The following is a 16408-nucleotide window of genomic DNA, read 5'->3' as shown; positions in this document are numbered from 1 at the left end:
CCCCGGTGCCACCCCTTGTGGGTTGCCAGCCCACAGACATGTGGGAGACAGGGCCCAAGAATGGCATACCAGCATCCCCGGGACCCACAGGGCCACTGATGGCAGTCCTACTATGCACATACCAGGGATTCATGGCCATCTAACTTAGACATACTGTGTGCATGAAGCCAAGATCCCCTACCACTCTCCATGCAGCCCTACTGTGTCCAAGCAACCCTATGGAAAGTTCTATTATGTGAATGCGACCTAACTCATCCTGTGGTTCATGGCAGCCCTGGCATGTGTATCCCATACTGCTATTCAGTTCGTCTTACTGTGTACAAAGACAGCTCTCCCATAATATTTGTGCCAGCCCTACTGTGTGCACATGCTTAGGCCTGATGCTAGCATTTACTGTAGCTCGCCTGTGTACATGTGGCCAAGCCCCTGCCATTCATGCCTAGACCCATGCTGTCTCTTCGTATAGTCCTACTATATGCGTGCAGTTACCCCCCCTCCAGTATTCGTGTGCACAAAGCAAGGGTCCCCACTACCATTCATGGTGGCCCCACTATGTGCACATGCCCAGACCCTATGCTGCTTTTAGTGCAGTCCTGCTGTCTGCACAGAGTCATGGAAGCCCTACTGTGTGCATGCAATTAAGTCCCCACTGCAGAGAAGCCATACTGTGTGCATACTCCAGTCCTACTTAATTGTGCAGCCTGGACCTGTCCTGCCTGCCATGTGTGCAGAGAGAGGCCACAGATGCCATCACACAATGACCCAGACACCTGAGCCAGTCCTCCCAGAAGGCTGGAGAAATAAGCTCTCACATGTCCAAGCCACGGCCCTCACTTTGCACATCATCTTTTTTGTTTGTTTTACTACTTTTTTTCTGAGATAGGCTCTCACTTTGTAGCCCAGGCTGGCCCTGAACCCGCTCTGTAGCACATGCAGGGTTTGAACCCTCACTTTGTAGCCCAGGCTGGCCCTGAACCCGCTCTGTAGCACATGCAGGGTTTGAACCCTCACTTTGTAGCCCAGGCTGGCCCTGAACCCGCTCTGTAGCACATGCAGGGTTTGAACCCTCACTTTGTAGCCCAGGCTGGCCCTGAACCCGCTCTGTAGCACATGCAGGGTTTGAACGTCTGTCGGTTTTCCTGCTTCACACTCCCAAATGCTGGGATTGGGGGTGTGAGCACTGTGCCTGGCAGCTCTCCTGTTATCCATCTGACAAAGCTACCAACTGATGTAGCCTGGAAAAACACATGCACCTACTGTGTGCCTGGCTCTGACACTGAGGCACTGGAATTGGTTCAGATTAAGGATCCTGCCGTGAAATATACATACATACATACATACATACATACATATATATATATCTTGTTTTATCAAGTAATGTAGGGACCTTTGAGCTACAGCACCAAACGTGTCAGCAGAGCGTGGTCAACAGGTGGCGTGCACCCTGCAGACCTCTCCCCCCTGTTTGCCACCGTGCGTGTCTGTAGAAATAACGTGTTGTTTGTGCTGTGGCTTCGAACCTTTGTCTCTTATTAATGGGAACAGGACTGGTCCCCATTTTCCCCTTCGTGTGGTTGTTTCACTTCCACTCAGCAAATCTCCCAGAGCCCTGTCTACTCCCCCACAACACACATGGCCCCTTAGGCCCACCCGAGAAGGCCAGCCTGAAGCCCTGGCCCCATGAGGAAGGCTCCTCCCCCTTTTCACTGATGCACTGTCTCCCATACCCTGCAGGGGGAGCTAGAGCGGCAGCTTCTTCAAGCCAACCCCATCCTGGAGGCTTTCGGCAATGCCAAGACAGTGAAGAATGACAACTCTTCCCGATTTGTGAGCAAGGGGACTGTGCACCTGGCAGTCTGGGAGACTGGGGCCCCCGTTTGGGGGGTGACGTAGAAGAGTGGAGGGAGGAGGCAGGGGTCTAAACTCCTGGTGTTTGAGAGAGGAGGTGTGTGGCCTGGGACTCACCACTGGTGAGAGCTTGGGGTGGTAGGGAGGTGGGGATTTAGGGAGATCCCTCGACTTAAACTCTGCCCCAATTTGCTCCAGGGAAAATTCATCCGCATCAACTTTGATGTTGCTGGCTACATCGTGGGCGCGAATATTGAGACATGTATCCTCTGAGGGATCCTGGGGGCCATGGGGTAGCAGCCAAGGAGGACAATCCTTCTGAACCCTCACCCAGAAAAGACACCCCTGGGTAGTCCTTCCAGAGACCCCATGGTGATGCCCAGCTGGGGACCATGCAGCCTTGCGTTTCTGATGTCCCACTCAGCCTGTGGTCAGACCCTTGGCTGTGCTTTATGGGATTGTGGGGCATAGGAGCCCAGGCAGAGACAGGAAAGGCTGGTTCTAGGAGAGCCGGGTGGGCATCCAGAGTGTTCTCTCATTGGAATTGTATAGGGTGTGCCTGGCTGTCTAGACAACACGATGAGACACTCTCAGGAAGAGTCCCAAGGGAGCGAGGGAATGGTATATAGCACATTGAAGTAGCTCACAGTAGGGCATGCCTGTAATCCTAGCACTCAGGACCCCATCTCCAAATACCAAGCAAAATGAAGGGTGAGGGCTAAAGAGATGGCTCTCCATGTGGGTCCTGGGAATTGAACTCAGATCTTTAAGCTTGATGGCAAGCACCTTTACCTATTGAACCATACTGCAGTCTCCCATTGATTTAAGTTTGTCTTATTCTGTTATTTTGTATGTGTGGGTGTTTACCATGTATATATGTCTGTGTACCGTGTTCCAGGTGCTGTCAGAGACAAGGGGTCATTTGATCTCCTGGAACAGAGTTACAAATGGTTGTGAGCCACCATGTGGGTGATGGGAATTGAACTTCCACCCTCTGTTTAAGAATAGCCTGTGAGCCGGGCAGTGGTTGTGCACACCTTTAATCCCAGCACTCAGGAGGCACAGGCAGGCGGATCTCTGTGAGTTTGCAGCCAGCCTGGTCTACAGGGTGAGATCCAGGACAGCCCAGGACTACACAGAGAAACCCTGTCTAGAAAACCTGAAAAAACAAACAAAGCAAAAATAAAACAGCCTGTGGTTTTGTTTTAAGTTTTTCTTTTCTTTTTTCCCCCTGAGACGGTTTCTCTGGGTAACCACCCTGGCTGTCCTGGAACTCCTTCTGTAGACCAGGCTGGCCTTGAACTCACAGAGATCTTGCCTGCCTCTGCCTCCTGAGTGCTGGGATTAAAGGTGTGCATTACCCAGCTAGCCTGTGTTTTAACCACTGACCCATCCTGCCAGCTCCATATTATTTTTATTTTAATTAACTAAATTTTGAGATAGGGGCTCACATGATGGTCTGGAACTCATTATGTAGTCCAGGCTGATCTGGAACTCATGACAATCCTTCTGTCTCTGCATTCCAAATATTGAGATCACAGGCAGCAAGCAGCTTATTTGCTCCTTGACTTGCTTTCCCTCCCAGATCTGCTGGAGAAGTCCCGGGCCATCAGACAGGCCAAGGACGAATGCAGCTTCCATATCTTCTATCAGCTGCTAGGGGGCGCTGGGGAGCAGATGAAAGGTCAGTGTCCCGCTTCCCAGCCTGCTTTGCCCTGGGAGAATGGGTGGGAGATGGACGTAAAGGCGCCCTCTCCTCCGCACTCTCAGCGGGAGCCCCATCCTGAGAACAGGGTCACTGTGTGTCCAGTGCTGCCACCCCTGTGGTGTGTGGGGACAGGGGCTTGCCGAGCAGCGCAGCCCTGGGCTCCTGGAGTGCGTTCTGTCAGCTGGCCTCCAGCCCTGCTCTCCACCCTCTGCTTCCAGCTGCCTCCTGGCTCTCGCCCCTGCTTGTCGAATCTGTCTGCTCCGCTCCGTTCCTGCACCCCTGTTCCTTCTGGCCCTGTGGGTGACTGCGCCTTGCTGTGGCCTCTGGCAACTCCATGCTCCATGTGCTGTTGCGCCTGCAAGCTGCCATCCGTTGTGGCGCCTGCCGGCACCACGCGCGTGCCTGCTTCCCTTCCTACGGTCGCCAGCTCCGCTCCTTGCAGCTGAACGTGTGCCCTCTTGTCTCTCCTATCCTTTTTGAGACAAGAACTTGCTATGTAGCCCGGGCTAGTCTGGAGCTCACAGCAATCCCCTCCTGCCTCGGTCTCCTAAGTTCTAGAATGACAGGCAAGCCACCTGTCAGACTGTGTAGCTCCTCAGCTTTCCCCCCTCCCGGGTCCTGCATTGTTCTCTGCCACCTTGGTTCCCATTTGGTGCCTTTGGCAGCACACGTGTCCCCGGGTGCTGTCTCGGCCATCTTGGTCACCAGATTGGAGACTGGAAGAACCCGAAAAGAACAGTCCGTTGTTCTATGCACCGTCTGCACCTGCCAGCCCAGGCTCACCCATCACTCCTGTGACAGGTGCGCGGGTCCTGTCACGGTACACGTGGCCCCGGCCTGATTTCTGCCCTTCTCCATACAGCTGATCTCCTCCTGGAGCCCTGTTCCCATTACCGCTTCCTGACCAATGGGCCCTCATCATCCCCTGGCCAGGAGCGGGAGCTATTCCAGGAGACGCTGGAGTCCCTGCGCGTGCTGGGTTTCCTCCCGGACGAGATCACAGGTAAGTGGGCCTGAGCTGTGGGACACAGCCACTACTGCTTTGGCCAGGGTGTTCAAGCATCTGTTTGTTTATTTTTGTGTGTGTGAACATATTCAGTTTGTGTAGATGGACATGTGTGTACGGATGTGGTGTGTGCACAAGCATGTGTGTGTGCACGAGCATGTGTATGTGTGCATGAGCATGTGTATGTGTGCATGAGCTTGCGTGTGGGCAGGTACAGGAGCATGTGTGTGCACGAGCATGTGTGTGTGCTTGATCATGTGTGTGTGTGTGTGCATGAGCTTGCGTGTGGGCAGGTACAGGAGCATGTGTGTGCACGAGCATGTGTGTGTGCTTGATCATGTGTGTGTGTGTGCACGAGCATGCGTGTGAGGGTTATGGAGGCCAGAGATCAACCTTGATCTTAGATACTTTTGTTCGATTCATTTTAAAGTTTAACTTTATTTATTATTTCTAAAAGGTGTACTACAACTCGGTGTGGTAGTGTGTGTCTTTAACCCTGGTAGAGGAGGGTGGATCTTGAATTCAAGGCCAGCCTAGTCTACATGGCAAATTCCAGGCCAGCTAGGGCCATAACTTTTTATTAAATTTTTATTTATTTGTGTGTAAGCAGTATATGGACACACACATGGCACAGCATGTATGTGAAAATCAGAGGACAATTTGAGGGAGTCAGTGTTCTCTATTATGTGAGTTCAAGGGATGTAAGTCAGCTCAGGTCATCAGACTTGGCAACACGTTTACCAGCTGAGCCATATCATCAGCCCGTTTTTTATGAGTGTGTGTATGAGGGTGTCTCTGTGTGTGAGTGCGAGTGTGAGCATGTGTGTGAGTGTGTGTGTATGTGAGCATGTGTGTGTGAATGTGTGAGTGCGAGTGTGTGAGCATTGTGTGAGTGCGAGTGTGAGCATGTGTGTGAGTGTGCGTGAGTGTATGTGCGAGTGTGTGTGAGTGTGAGTGTGAGTGTGTGAGTGTGTGTGAGCATGAGTGCGAGTGTGAGCATGTGTGTGAGTGTGAGTGAGTGTGTGAGCATTGTGCAAGTGTGTGAGTGTGAGCATTGTGCAAGTGTGTGAGTGCGAGTGTGTGTGAGTGTGTGAGCATGTGTGTGAGTGCGAGTGCGTGTGAGTGTGAGTGAGTGTGTGTGAGTGCGAGTGCGTGTGAGTGTGAGTGAGTGTGTGTGAGTGCGAGTGTGTGTGAGTGTGAGTGAGTGCGTGTGAGTGTGAGTGAGTGTGTGTATGTGTGAGTGTGTGTGTGTGTGTGTGTAGGAACCAGTTCTCTTGCCACTGTTGGTCCAGGGATTGTGGTAAGCACACTTATGAACTGAACCATCTCTTCCCTTCCTGAGTTTTGGACTGATCCACCTCCCAGGCTTCTGTTTAGGAAGTTATTGAGTATCTGCTGTGTATGAGGGGCTAGAGCTCTTCAGGGGAGGAGTGGGCGGACATCCCCTCCTCACCTTGGGGAAACAAAGGAAGTGAGATTAGCCAGCCATATAAATGACAGGGTGTACTAGAAACTGGCCAGAGTCCAGAGGGGCACAGAGCAGGACACAGTGGGGTGGGAGTTGGGTACAACTCCGCACAGGTGGTCAGAAAGGATGCTTGGACAGAGGCCCATGGCAAGGGCAAGCACTGGCTAGGGCAACAGAGAGCACTCTTCGGCTGGGATGGCCTGTGCAAAGGCCCTGGGGCAGGGAAAGTGTGGCATGTTTGAGAGATGGAAGCTTCCCACGTGTGAGGTGGGTTCTCTTTGAAGCTCATTTGACGTTTTCTGTTGTGATAGTAAGGAAAGCCCTTGGGGACAAGCAGAAAAAGAAAAGTTATGGCTTACAGTGATGTGTTGAGTTGAGTTGACAAGGGTGGAGTGTCCTGGTTAGTTTTGTTGTCAAATTGACACAACCTGGACCCACCTGGGAAGCGGGACCTCCGCTGAAGGTCATGTGATAAGATAGGCCTGTGGGCATGTCTGTAGAGGCCGGTCTTGACTGACCGTTGGGGGCCCAGGCCACTGTGGTGGGACCTTTCCTAGGCAAGTGGTCCTGAGCTGTGTAAGCAAGCTGGTCATAGCTGCAGCGCAAGGCAGTAAGCAGCCTTGTTCATGGCTTCTGCTCCATTTCCTATCTGAGTTCCTGCCTTCACTTCCCCCAGTCATGAAATATGATGTGGAAGTGTAAACCCTGTCTTCCCTGCGTTGGTTTTGGTCAGAGGGTTAGTTTCACCCTTTGGGTTTTTTGAGACAGGTTTCTCTGAGCAGCCCCGGCTGCCCTGGACCAGGCAGGCCTTGAACTCACAGAAATCCTCCTGCTTCTGCCCTGAGTGCTGGGATTGAAGGCACGAGCCACCACTGCCTGGCTTTGGTCAGAGGGTTTTATCACAGCAACCAACAGAAAGCAAACGACATCAGAAACAGAGACAGGGTCTCGTGTAACTCAGGCTGCCCACAAATTCCCTATGTACCAAGGATGATGTAAATTCCTAGGTCTCCTGCCTCCACCTCCTGAGTGCTGGGGTGACAGGCGTGACAGCTAGCACTGAACATAGATAGGACCTCATACATGTTAGTCAGGCACTTTGCCAACTGAACTACATTTACAACCTGTTATAATAATAATAATAATAATTGTTATTATTATTATTATTTGGTTTGTTTGTTTCAGACAGAGTCTCACATTGTAGCCCAGGATGTCCAGAAATTCACTATACTGTAGATCAGGCTGGCCAGGACTTCACTGTGTAGCCCAGGCTGGCCTTGTGCTCATTGACATTCTCATGCCTCAGCCTGCAAAGTACTGTGATGGCAGGCACCCCCCCCCCCCGCTGGACCACAGAGTCTTGTTAGAGGTTGTGGTGTCTTCCTTTTGCATGGACTGGGATCTCAGAGGGACCCCCTGGTGTGTGGGCATCAGTTGGGCCCCACCTCACAGTCTGATTCTCCCCAGGGGCTCTTGTTGGCTCCAGGACCCAGTGCAGAGTGCCCAGTACTTGACTGTGCCCACCCCTGCCCACACCACACCCACAGCCACAGCCACAACCACATTTCCTAACCATGGCTTTATATTCTCCAAAACGGCTACTCTCCCCCACCAGGCGACTGGCAAACAAATTTGGAACCTGGCCATGGTCAGCCCAGCCTCTCGACCAGATGGCCCATGTGACCCTCCTGCTGGTGGCCTGCTGTGTAGAAGGTCCAGTGGCAGATGGGAGTTTTCCATTTTGCAAACTAAATTTTCAGAGTTTGAATGTGCTTACAGCCTGATCTTGGGTCACTATTGTAAGGTACATTTATACCTTCCAGAGATAGGGCCACAGTGTGCCGTCATCAGCCGGAGACCCTAATCCTGGCTCTGGGGCCCTACTCTCCTCTTAGACACATTCAGCTAATGCATTGACTTACTTTAGTGCTGGGAGTTGATGTTCACTACCACGGTGCCGCATCCCCAGACCCTCACTGGGAGATTCCAGGCAAGGGCTCTAACCCCTAGCCATACCATATCTCTGCTGGTTTTAGCTGTGAGGAGCCGTGTCACCACCATCCACAAGGTGGCGCCAGTTCTCCACTCCCCAGCTCAGGACCTGCGTGCCCTCCATCCCTCTAGGAAGTTTGTATACTTTTGTAGGAGTGGCAGGCTGCCTCCTTTCGTTTCGTTTGTATGGAGTAGAGCCTACCTCTTTGCATCGACTCAAATCGAGATTGTGACAGGCGGTCCCACCTCCCTTCAGAAAGGGACAGCAGAGTGGCCGTGGACCTCATTACCCATTGCCAGAAGTGTAGATGGACACTCCATGCCCATTTGCGTGCCACCCGAGGGCAGCTCGGGGCAGGCAGCATCTCGGACTCGTCAGGACAGGACCTCCTCGCTTTGCATCTCTCCCTGCCAGCCTTGGGTAGATGCCAGGCTGCGAGGCTGAAAAACAGTTAACACAGGCGGGAACTTGGTAGTCGCTCTCTGAGCAGGGACTCATTACAGTCCTATACGTATGAGCTGCCATACCCAGCCGCATTTCATTCAGAAAAGGTCCCCGGAGTCCTGACCATGGGGCCATCTCCTGAGGATGTGTCACAGAGCAGAGTGGCCAGACACTGGATTGCAAATGATTCTGTTTTGTTTATTTACACCACACTGGATGGGACAGCCCCAAAGAATCACAGCTGTCTTTATGTCACAGACAGGGACACTGAGGCCCCTTTTGTCCTTCCTGCAGACCTGGCTGTCACCCTCAGGTGAGCCGAGACTGGTGTCCAACCCTACTCTGCCTGGTCCCAGCAGCACCCCCTTTTTGCTGCTCCTGAGAGTCCCTCACACGGAAGGGAGCTGCCAAACACAGGGTTTCCCTGCACTCACCCAGCATAGGGGCTTCTGTCTCTGTCTCTCGCCTCTTGCACATGCCAGGCCTCAGCTCTGGGACGTAGGACCTAGCCCTCACCATCTTTCACTCTGAGAGGGTCTAACAAGGGGCCAGTGAGTCCAGCCCCCTCATACTGCCCAGCTGGGGAAGCTGAGGCCCACGGGACATTTCACGTTTTTTAAATGTTAGATGTGTTTCTGTTTGTGCATGGGTGTTTTACCTGCATGTAAACCTGTGCAGCAGGGATGTCAGAAGAAACTGCAGTTACCACGTGCATGGTGAGATTTGAACCTGGGTCCTCTGTAAGGCAGTGCTCTTAACCACTGAGACATCTCTCCAGCCTCTATCCAGCAAATCCTATCTTCCAATACTGGGCTTCTGTTTAAATATTTGCTATTCTGTTTTGTTTTATTCTTTTTTTCACATTTACTTACTTGATGTTTGTATATGCATGCTCGTATGCTTGGAGGTCAGGGGACAACTTTGTGAAGTTGATTCTTGCCTGCCGCATTGTAGGTCCTGGGAATTGAACTCAGGTAATCAGACTTGGTGGCAATACCCTTCACCAGCTGAGCCATCTCGTCAAACCTGCATTGCTTCTTGTTGTTGAGACAGAGTCTGTAGTCCAGGCTGGCTTCGAACTCCTGATCTCCCTGCCTCTACTTCCCAAGCATGTGCCACAGTGTGTGTGTGTGAGAGAGAGAGAGGGAGAGAGATCCCGGTTTCTTTTGGTGTCTGTCTGTGTGCAGGAACTTACCTGCATTCTAGTTTACTGTACGATGAACAGGAAAGCTCACACAGCCCCAGCTGGAATCTGGTTCTGCCAGCTTATGAATTGAGTGATCCTGTGTTTGTGAATCCCATGCCTCAGTTTCTCCATCTGGCAGATTGAGATCATAGGTGTGAGGGCTCACTTCCGAGAGCTGTTTTTGAAGGTCAGATGCTTGGCATGGATGTGGTGCAGGGAAGAGGAAATACTCCGTGTTTGTTGACTGGGTAAACACTGGAAATGAAACAGCTGTGGAGCAGCAGTGCTGTGCTGACCCTTAATGTTACCATGGAGACAAGTGACAAACAGGTGCAGCAGGCCACCGTCCCCTCAAACGGCAGAATGTCTCAGGAGGGTGACCAACCACACACATAAAATTAAAAATAAAGGAAAACAACACCAAAAGGGGGGATTGGCAGCAGTCCCCCAAAGACACACAGTGGCTGTCCCCACCCCTGCCCCATGCAAAACTCTTGCGTGATCGTGGTGATAAGTAACACACACAGCTGCTGATATCCTTGAGTCACAGGCTGAGCTGTTCCTCCGCAGTGCCCCGGGTGTCCTCCAGGGGGCAGCACAATCCCGGTTCTCCAAGCACCTGGAAAAAAAACTACACTGGTTTAAGGCATTTGCAAAATCAAATTCACTTTCTCTCTGTTTGTAACCCCAAATCTTACTGTGGTTAGAGGTCTCTGAGGTCTGTGGCTGGACACCTTACGAAAAACTGCGGAGGTAGGAGCTGGGGCTGAGGCCCAGCTGGTAGAGCCTGTCATGCGTGAAGTCCTGGGTTCTGTCACAGAACTGATAAACCAGGCACGGTGCAGTCTTGTCATCCCAGCACTGGGGAAGTGAAGGCAGGAGGTCACCTTCAGTTACACAGAAAGGTACAGGCCTAGGAAATAGAAATTGCTTTATTTAAAGGATGGAAGAATCCTCGATTCCACTCTGCTAGGAAATGGGCCAGCTAGACAACCAATAAGAAAAGGAGCTTGCAGCCAACCCTCCCAACTGTAGTTCAGCTCCAAAAATCCACGTGGTGGGGCGAGAGGCGACTCCTATAAGTTGTCGTCTGACCTCCACATGTGTTCTGCATGCACACATACAAACCACATAAATAAATAATAAGGGTGAGAAAGCCTGTGTGCTGGTGCACCCCCTAGGTGCCAGCATGCAGGAGGCACAGGCAGGTAAGCCTTGGAGTTTGAGGCCAGCCTGGTCTACATAGGGAGGTTCCAGGTCAGTCAGGACCATGGAATGGGACCCTGTCTCAACTCCTCCCTCCAAGAGAGAGGGACAGAGAGACAGAGACCACCAGCCAGGAAACACGTGCAGATCACTCCATGAGGTGACAGCAGTTCCCTGGGCCGTCCCCACCAGTTGCCAGAATTTCGGGGTTTTCAGCCTTTGCAGGGAATTCCCTGGAGAAATATCAGCCTCTATGTTCTGTTCTTTCAGAGTCCTACGTTGTGGGGCATTCAGCAGAGCAGTGTGGTCAGGCTCCAGGAACCGTCAGCCAACATCAAATCAAGATGCTCAGCCATGCCACTCCAGACCACTGTCCTTTCCGGGGTTCACTTGGTTTCCTGTCTTAATGTGTTTGCAAGTTTTTAAAAGATTTATTTGTGTGTGTATGTGTGTGAGTGTGTGAGTGTATGAGTGTGAGTGTGTGTATGAGTGTGTATATGAGTGTGAGTGTGTATTGTGTGAGTGTATGAGTGTGAGTGTGTGTATGAGTGTGAGTGTATGAGTGTGAGTGTGTGTATGAGTGTGAGTGTGTGAGTGTGAGTGTGTGTATGAGTGTGAGTGTGTGAGTGTGTGAGTGTATGTGTGAGTGTGTGTATGAGTGTGTATATGAGTGTGAGTGTGTATGTGTGTGAGTGTATGAGTGTGAGTATGTGTATGTGTGTGAGTGTATGAGTGTGAGTGAGTGTATGAGTGTGTGTGAGTGTGTGTATGAGTGTGTGTCTGTGTGAGTGTGTGTATGAGTGTGTGTCTGTGTGAGTGTATGTGTGAGTGTATGTGTGAGTGTGTTAGTGTATGTGTGAGTGAGTGTATGAGTGTGTGTGTATGAGTGTGTGTGTATGAGTGTGTGTGTATGAGTGTGTGTCTGTGAGTGTCTGTGTGAGTGTATGTGTGAGTGTGTATGTGTGTGAGTGTGTGTGAGTGTGAGTGTGTGTTTGCTTTATGTGCGTGTAAGTGCAGTACCTACAGAAACCAGGAGAGGGCAGAAGTTCTGGGGCTGGAGTTATATGGGTTCTTTGGAAGAGCAGCAAGTGCTTTTAAGAGTGGCGAAGTTCTTTTGCCGTATAAAACGCCCTGCAGCACAGAGCTGGAGCAAAGAGGCTTTGTTGAGCAACTTGGAAAACAACTGTGAGACTCCTTCCTGGTGGCATTGACTTTAACGCCCTTGGCCACAAGCTCTGTATCAGAGTCAGCAACGGGGCTGGGGAGTGGCTTAGTTGGAAGAGTGCCTGCCGTCAAGCATGAGGCCCTAAGTTCCAATCCCTAATCCTCATGTAAAGAATTGGCCATGGGGCTGGCAAGATGGCTCCATGGGTAAAGGGACTTTGCCGCCAAGCCTAATGACTCAGTTTTGAAACCACTTCACTCACTGCAGCTGGAGCTTGACAGTTTGGCTAGGCTGGCTGGCCACTGAGCCTCAAGGGTCCTCCTGCCTCTGTCTCCTTATTACTGGGTTACAGAAGTGCACCACCGCACCCAGCTTTTTATGTGGGTGCTGAAGACTCAGACTCAAGCTTGCACGGAGGCTTTGCTTACTTTACTGAGCGATCGCCCCAGCCCAGCATCTGGCTCCTTTGAATCCCGTATACACCATATCTCTGTTCATGGGAAGACAGAACAAAGCAAAGCTTGAACACAGAAAGCTGAGTGTGTTGACTCCTTTGTTTGTTTAAAGATTTGTTTATTATATATACAGTGTTCTGTCTGCATGTGTGCCTGCAGGCCAGATCTCATTACAGATGCTTGTGACCACCATGTGGCTGTTAACCTCTGGGCCAGTTTTTAAAACCTAGCTGAGGTCACAGATGAGCTTTCAGCTCTGGGGCACTGAGCACAACTCTGGGGTTTCCTCAGCATGATTAAGACTAGAGTCCCCAGCCCCATGTGACTCTCCACTCTGTCCTTCAGCCATGCTGCGCACTGTCTCGGCTGTCCTCCAGTTTGGCAACATTGTCCTGAAGAAAGAGCGTAACACAGACCAAGCCACCATGCCTGACAACACAGGTAAGACCTGGGCCAGTGTCCCCTGCCAGACTGGGGACCTTTGCCCTTTACCCAGGGCGGCTCTGGCTCCTGCACTTTGCAGAGGTCTTGCCCAGAGCACCGTGGCCAGGCTTCCTCCATTTTAAATAGCCGGGCAGGAGACAACCCAGTCACTACAGGAGATTATCAGCGTCCCCACCCACCCCAGTAGTGCCCTTCCGGGTTGCAGGCCTCTGCTCCCACACCCAGGCTCATATCCCTCTCCTTGTTTTTTCCAAACAATGGACATCACCAATGCTTTCCTGTAAACGCAGCTTCCTATTCTCGTTTTGGGACTGGGTCATAAAACCCAGGGTGCCCTTGAATTCCCGATCCCCTTGCAACCACCTACTTATTTATTTATTTTGGTCTTTTTTCTTTTTGGCATGGTTTCTCTGTGTGGTCCTGGCTGTCCTGGAACTCTGTAGACCAGGCTGGCCTCGAACTCACAGAGATCCACTGCTTCTGCCTCCCGAGTGCTGGGATCAAAGGTGTGCGCGCCATGACTGCCTAGGGAGCATCCACCTCTTAAAAGCTGGGATAACCCACCCCACCCCACCCAGCTGAAGTAGCTGCTATTTTTGAGCCCTTGGGTAAACAGGGAAACTGAGGCTTGTTGTCCATTTCAGATCATCCAGTGAGTGGCATCCGCTGTGAGCTAGGAGCAGCTCCGCGGTTTCTTGGGTACAGGAAAGGGGTGTGGCAGGGGGTTCCCTTCCCCACTCCTCCTGTCCTCTGTGCAGTATTTTTTGTTTTGTTATGTTTTTTTTTAATGCATACTAAGCTGGCCTTGAATTTACAGAGACCCTAGTGTTGACCCTAAAGGCATGCACCACCACACCCAGCTTTTTTGATTTATGTTTCATGAGACAGGGTGTCACTGCAGCCCAGGTTAACCTCGAACTCTCAGACACTCTCCCAGATGCTGGGATTTGGTTGTCAAGGAAGGAGAGAAAATTACCCACAGTCAGACCCCTGAGATGTCTGCACCCTAGGGTGTGTGTCTCCCACGGGGTTTCCCTACCCTGTGCTTGTGTACTGGAGGTCTAGACAGAAATAGAGTTGGCTGGCTCCCTCTGGATTTCCAAAGCTCTCTGTCCTGGTTATAAAATCCTCCAGCTCACTCTCAAACTGCACAGCTCCGAAAATCTGGGGAACTGGGGCGCTGCTCCCCACCCACCCAGCAGCCCTGCAGTGCCCACTGTGACCACTGGGGGTGCCGTTCACCAACCTGGCGCTGCCCTAGGCTGGCACACCTGTTTGCTTTTATTTCTTCCTCCCTCCCTTCTTCTCTCCCTCCCTCCCTCCCTTCCTGAGACAGGGTTTCTCTGTAGCTTTGGAGCCTGTCCTGGAACTCACTTTTGTAGACCAGGCTGGTCTCGAACTCACAGAGATCCACCTGCCTCTGCCTCCCGAGTGCTGGGATTAAAGGTGTGCACCACCACCGCCTGGCTGTTTCTTTTCTTAATTGAGGGCAAACATTACAAGCCTTTTTGGTGGGGGTAGAGTGGAGTGGGGTAGAGACTGGGTTTCTTTGTGTAGCCCTGGCTGTCCTGGAACTCACTCTGTAAACTAGGCTGGTCTTGAACTCACAGAGATCCTCCTGCCTCTGCCTCCTTAGTGACGGGATTAAAGGCGTGCACCACAATGCCTGGCTACAAGCCTCTCTGAAACCTGCTTTTTTCCCTTTAATGCCTTGAGGAGTTTCTTATGTGTTCTTATCTAGAACCCCATGGTTGGGAGTATTGGGTTCAGACAGGGTTTCATATTGACCCCAGCTCTCTTTGTAGTTGAGGAAAGCCTTGAGTTCCTGATCCTCCTGCCTCAAACTCTCAGATACTGGGATGGCAGTGCATGCCACCATGTCTGACTCTGGTCCTTTTCAGTGAGTTTCTTTCTAGGCTTCTCGTCTTCCTCCTGCGGAGCTGAGCATGTAGAGTAAGCATCCACTCAGCGAGGCTGGCGGGTGCCTGGAAACATGGCTTGGTTCAGGGTTTAATTCAGGGTAGAAAGGGAAACTCCTCCCACGCAGCCTCGCCAAGCTGCACCACAAACATCCACCCATCTAACGCTTCAGTGTTGAGCTTCTTTTCATGCTAGTTTTCTTATTGAAAATGTACATCGCTCCTGGCCGGGTGCCACAGCCTGTCAACCCAGCGCTTGGGGCTCAGGATGCTGCTACCAGAAAAAGCATCCTCCATCTCTACTCAGCTAGGGGTGTGGTGCCCTTCCCACGAGCCCTCCCCTTTCTGGGTGCTAACGCCTGTCACTCCTCCCTCAGCTGCCCAGAAGCTCTGCCGCCTCTTGGGCCTTGGGGTGACGGACTTCTCCAGAGCACTCCTCATGCCCCGAATCAAAGTGGGCCGAGATTATGTCCAGAAAGCACAGACCAAGGAGCAGGTAGGTGGGGACCCAGCCGTGCAGGGGCAGCAAAAACTGGCTTGGGATTTGTGGTCCTGGGGCTTTTAAATCATTACTCTTCCCTTTAGTTGTTTATTTATTTATTGGGGGTGTGCACATGCCACAGAGTGCCCGCTGAAACCAAAGGACATCTAACAGAAGTTGGCTCTTCCCTGTCACCGTGTGGGTCCTGGGGATCGGACTGGGGCCTTCAGACTTGGCAGTGGGCGCCTTTACCGCCTGAGTCCTCTCAGTAGGTCACTAGGTCTTCAGACATCTTATTCCATCTCTAACGCTCACAGGCTTGGTGTCCCTACTCTGTCACCAGCCTTAGAAAAAACAAAAGTAGTAATCAAAACCCAGGTCAAGGGCCGGGGAGGCGGCTCGTCGGCAAGTGCCTGCCTGGCAAGCGCGAGGGCTCGACTTTGAGCCCAGAACCCGCGTGAAAAGCTTCGAAGCGGCGACAGGAAGATCCCTGGCTCTCACTGGTCATCCAGTCTAGCTAAATATATAAGCTCCGGGTTCAGTGAGAGACCGCGTCTCAAAGAACAGGATGTTCCGGAGTGACGCCTGAGCTTGACCTCTGCTCCACACTCTCGTGTGTGCACACGTTTGCACATAAACAAAAATAAAGGCTCTTACCTCAGGGGGCGGTGGTTCTCAGCCTTCCTCATGCTGGACCCCTCAATACAGCTGCCCATGTTGTGCTGACCCCCAACCATAAAATTGTCTTATGGCTACTTCATAACTGCAATTTTGCTGTTGCTGTGAATTGTAACATAACCATCTCATGGGGTGGGGGGTGACCCACAGGAGAGAAGCACTGTGCCAGGGAAATGGAGACCAAACAGATGAATGAAAAGGGTTGTTTCATCCAGCCATTCCCCCATGAAGGGGACTTAGTGGTGTCACGCAAAGCAAGGCAGAAGGCCGCTGAAGCCGTGATCCGTAGGCAACAGATCGCATCGGGTGTTAGGAAGCACGGGAAGGAGGTGCCCTGGGAGGCCGGGAAGAGACTTGATTTCATTTGCCCTTTATATAAAGAACCTCTTGGCTACTGTAATAATTGG

At 51.8% G+C, this 16408-nt stretch overlaps 1 protein-coding gene across 3 annotated transcripts in view; it reads left to right on the top strand.

Moving 5' to 3' along the window:
- Nucleotides 1–16408, top strand: part of Myh14 (myosin heavy chain 14) — a 60417-nt gene that overhangs the window by 11787 nt on the left and 32222 nt on the right. For all 3 annotated transcript variants that reach the window (XM_051174366.1, XM_051174364.1, XM_051174365.1), the window contains 6 exons: nt 1735–1827; nt 2047–2110; nt 3434–3532; nt 4419–4559; nt 12825–12920; nt 15220–15338. In XM_051174366.1, coding sequence (XP_051030323.1) covers nt 1735–1827; nt 2047–2110; nt 3434–3532; nt 4419–4559; nt 12825–12920; nt 15220–15338 — 612 coding nt within the window. The remainder of the gene's footprint in view (nt 1–1734; nt 1828–2046; nt 2111–3433; nt 3533–4418; nt 4560–12824; nt 12921–15219; nt 15339–16408) is intronic.

Source organism: Phodopus roborovskii, unplaced genomic scaffold, assembly GCF_943737965.1.
Source record: "Phodopus roborovskii unplaced genomic scaffold, PHOROB, whole genome shotgun sequence".
In the NCBI taxonomy this organism is placed as follows: domain Eukaryota; kingdom Metazoa; phylum Chordata; class Mammalia; order Rodentia; family Cricetidae; genus Phodopus; species Phodopus roborovskii.
Note: the sequence above shows the minus strand (reverse complement) of the source record. Positions and strands in the feature narration are given on the sequence as shown.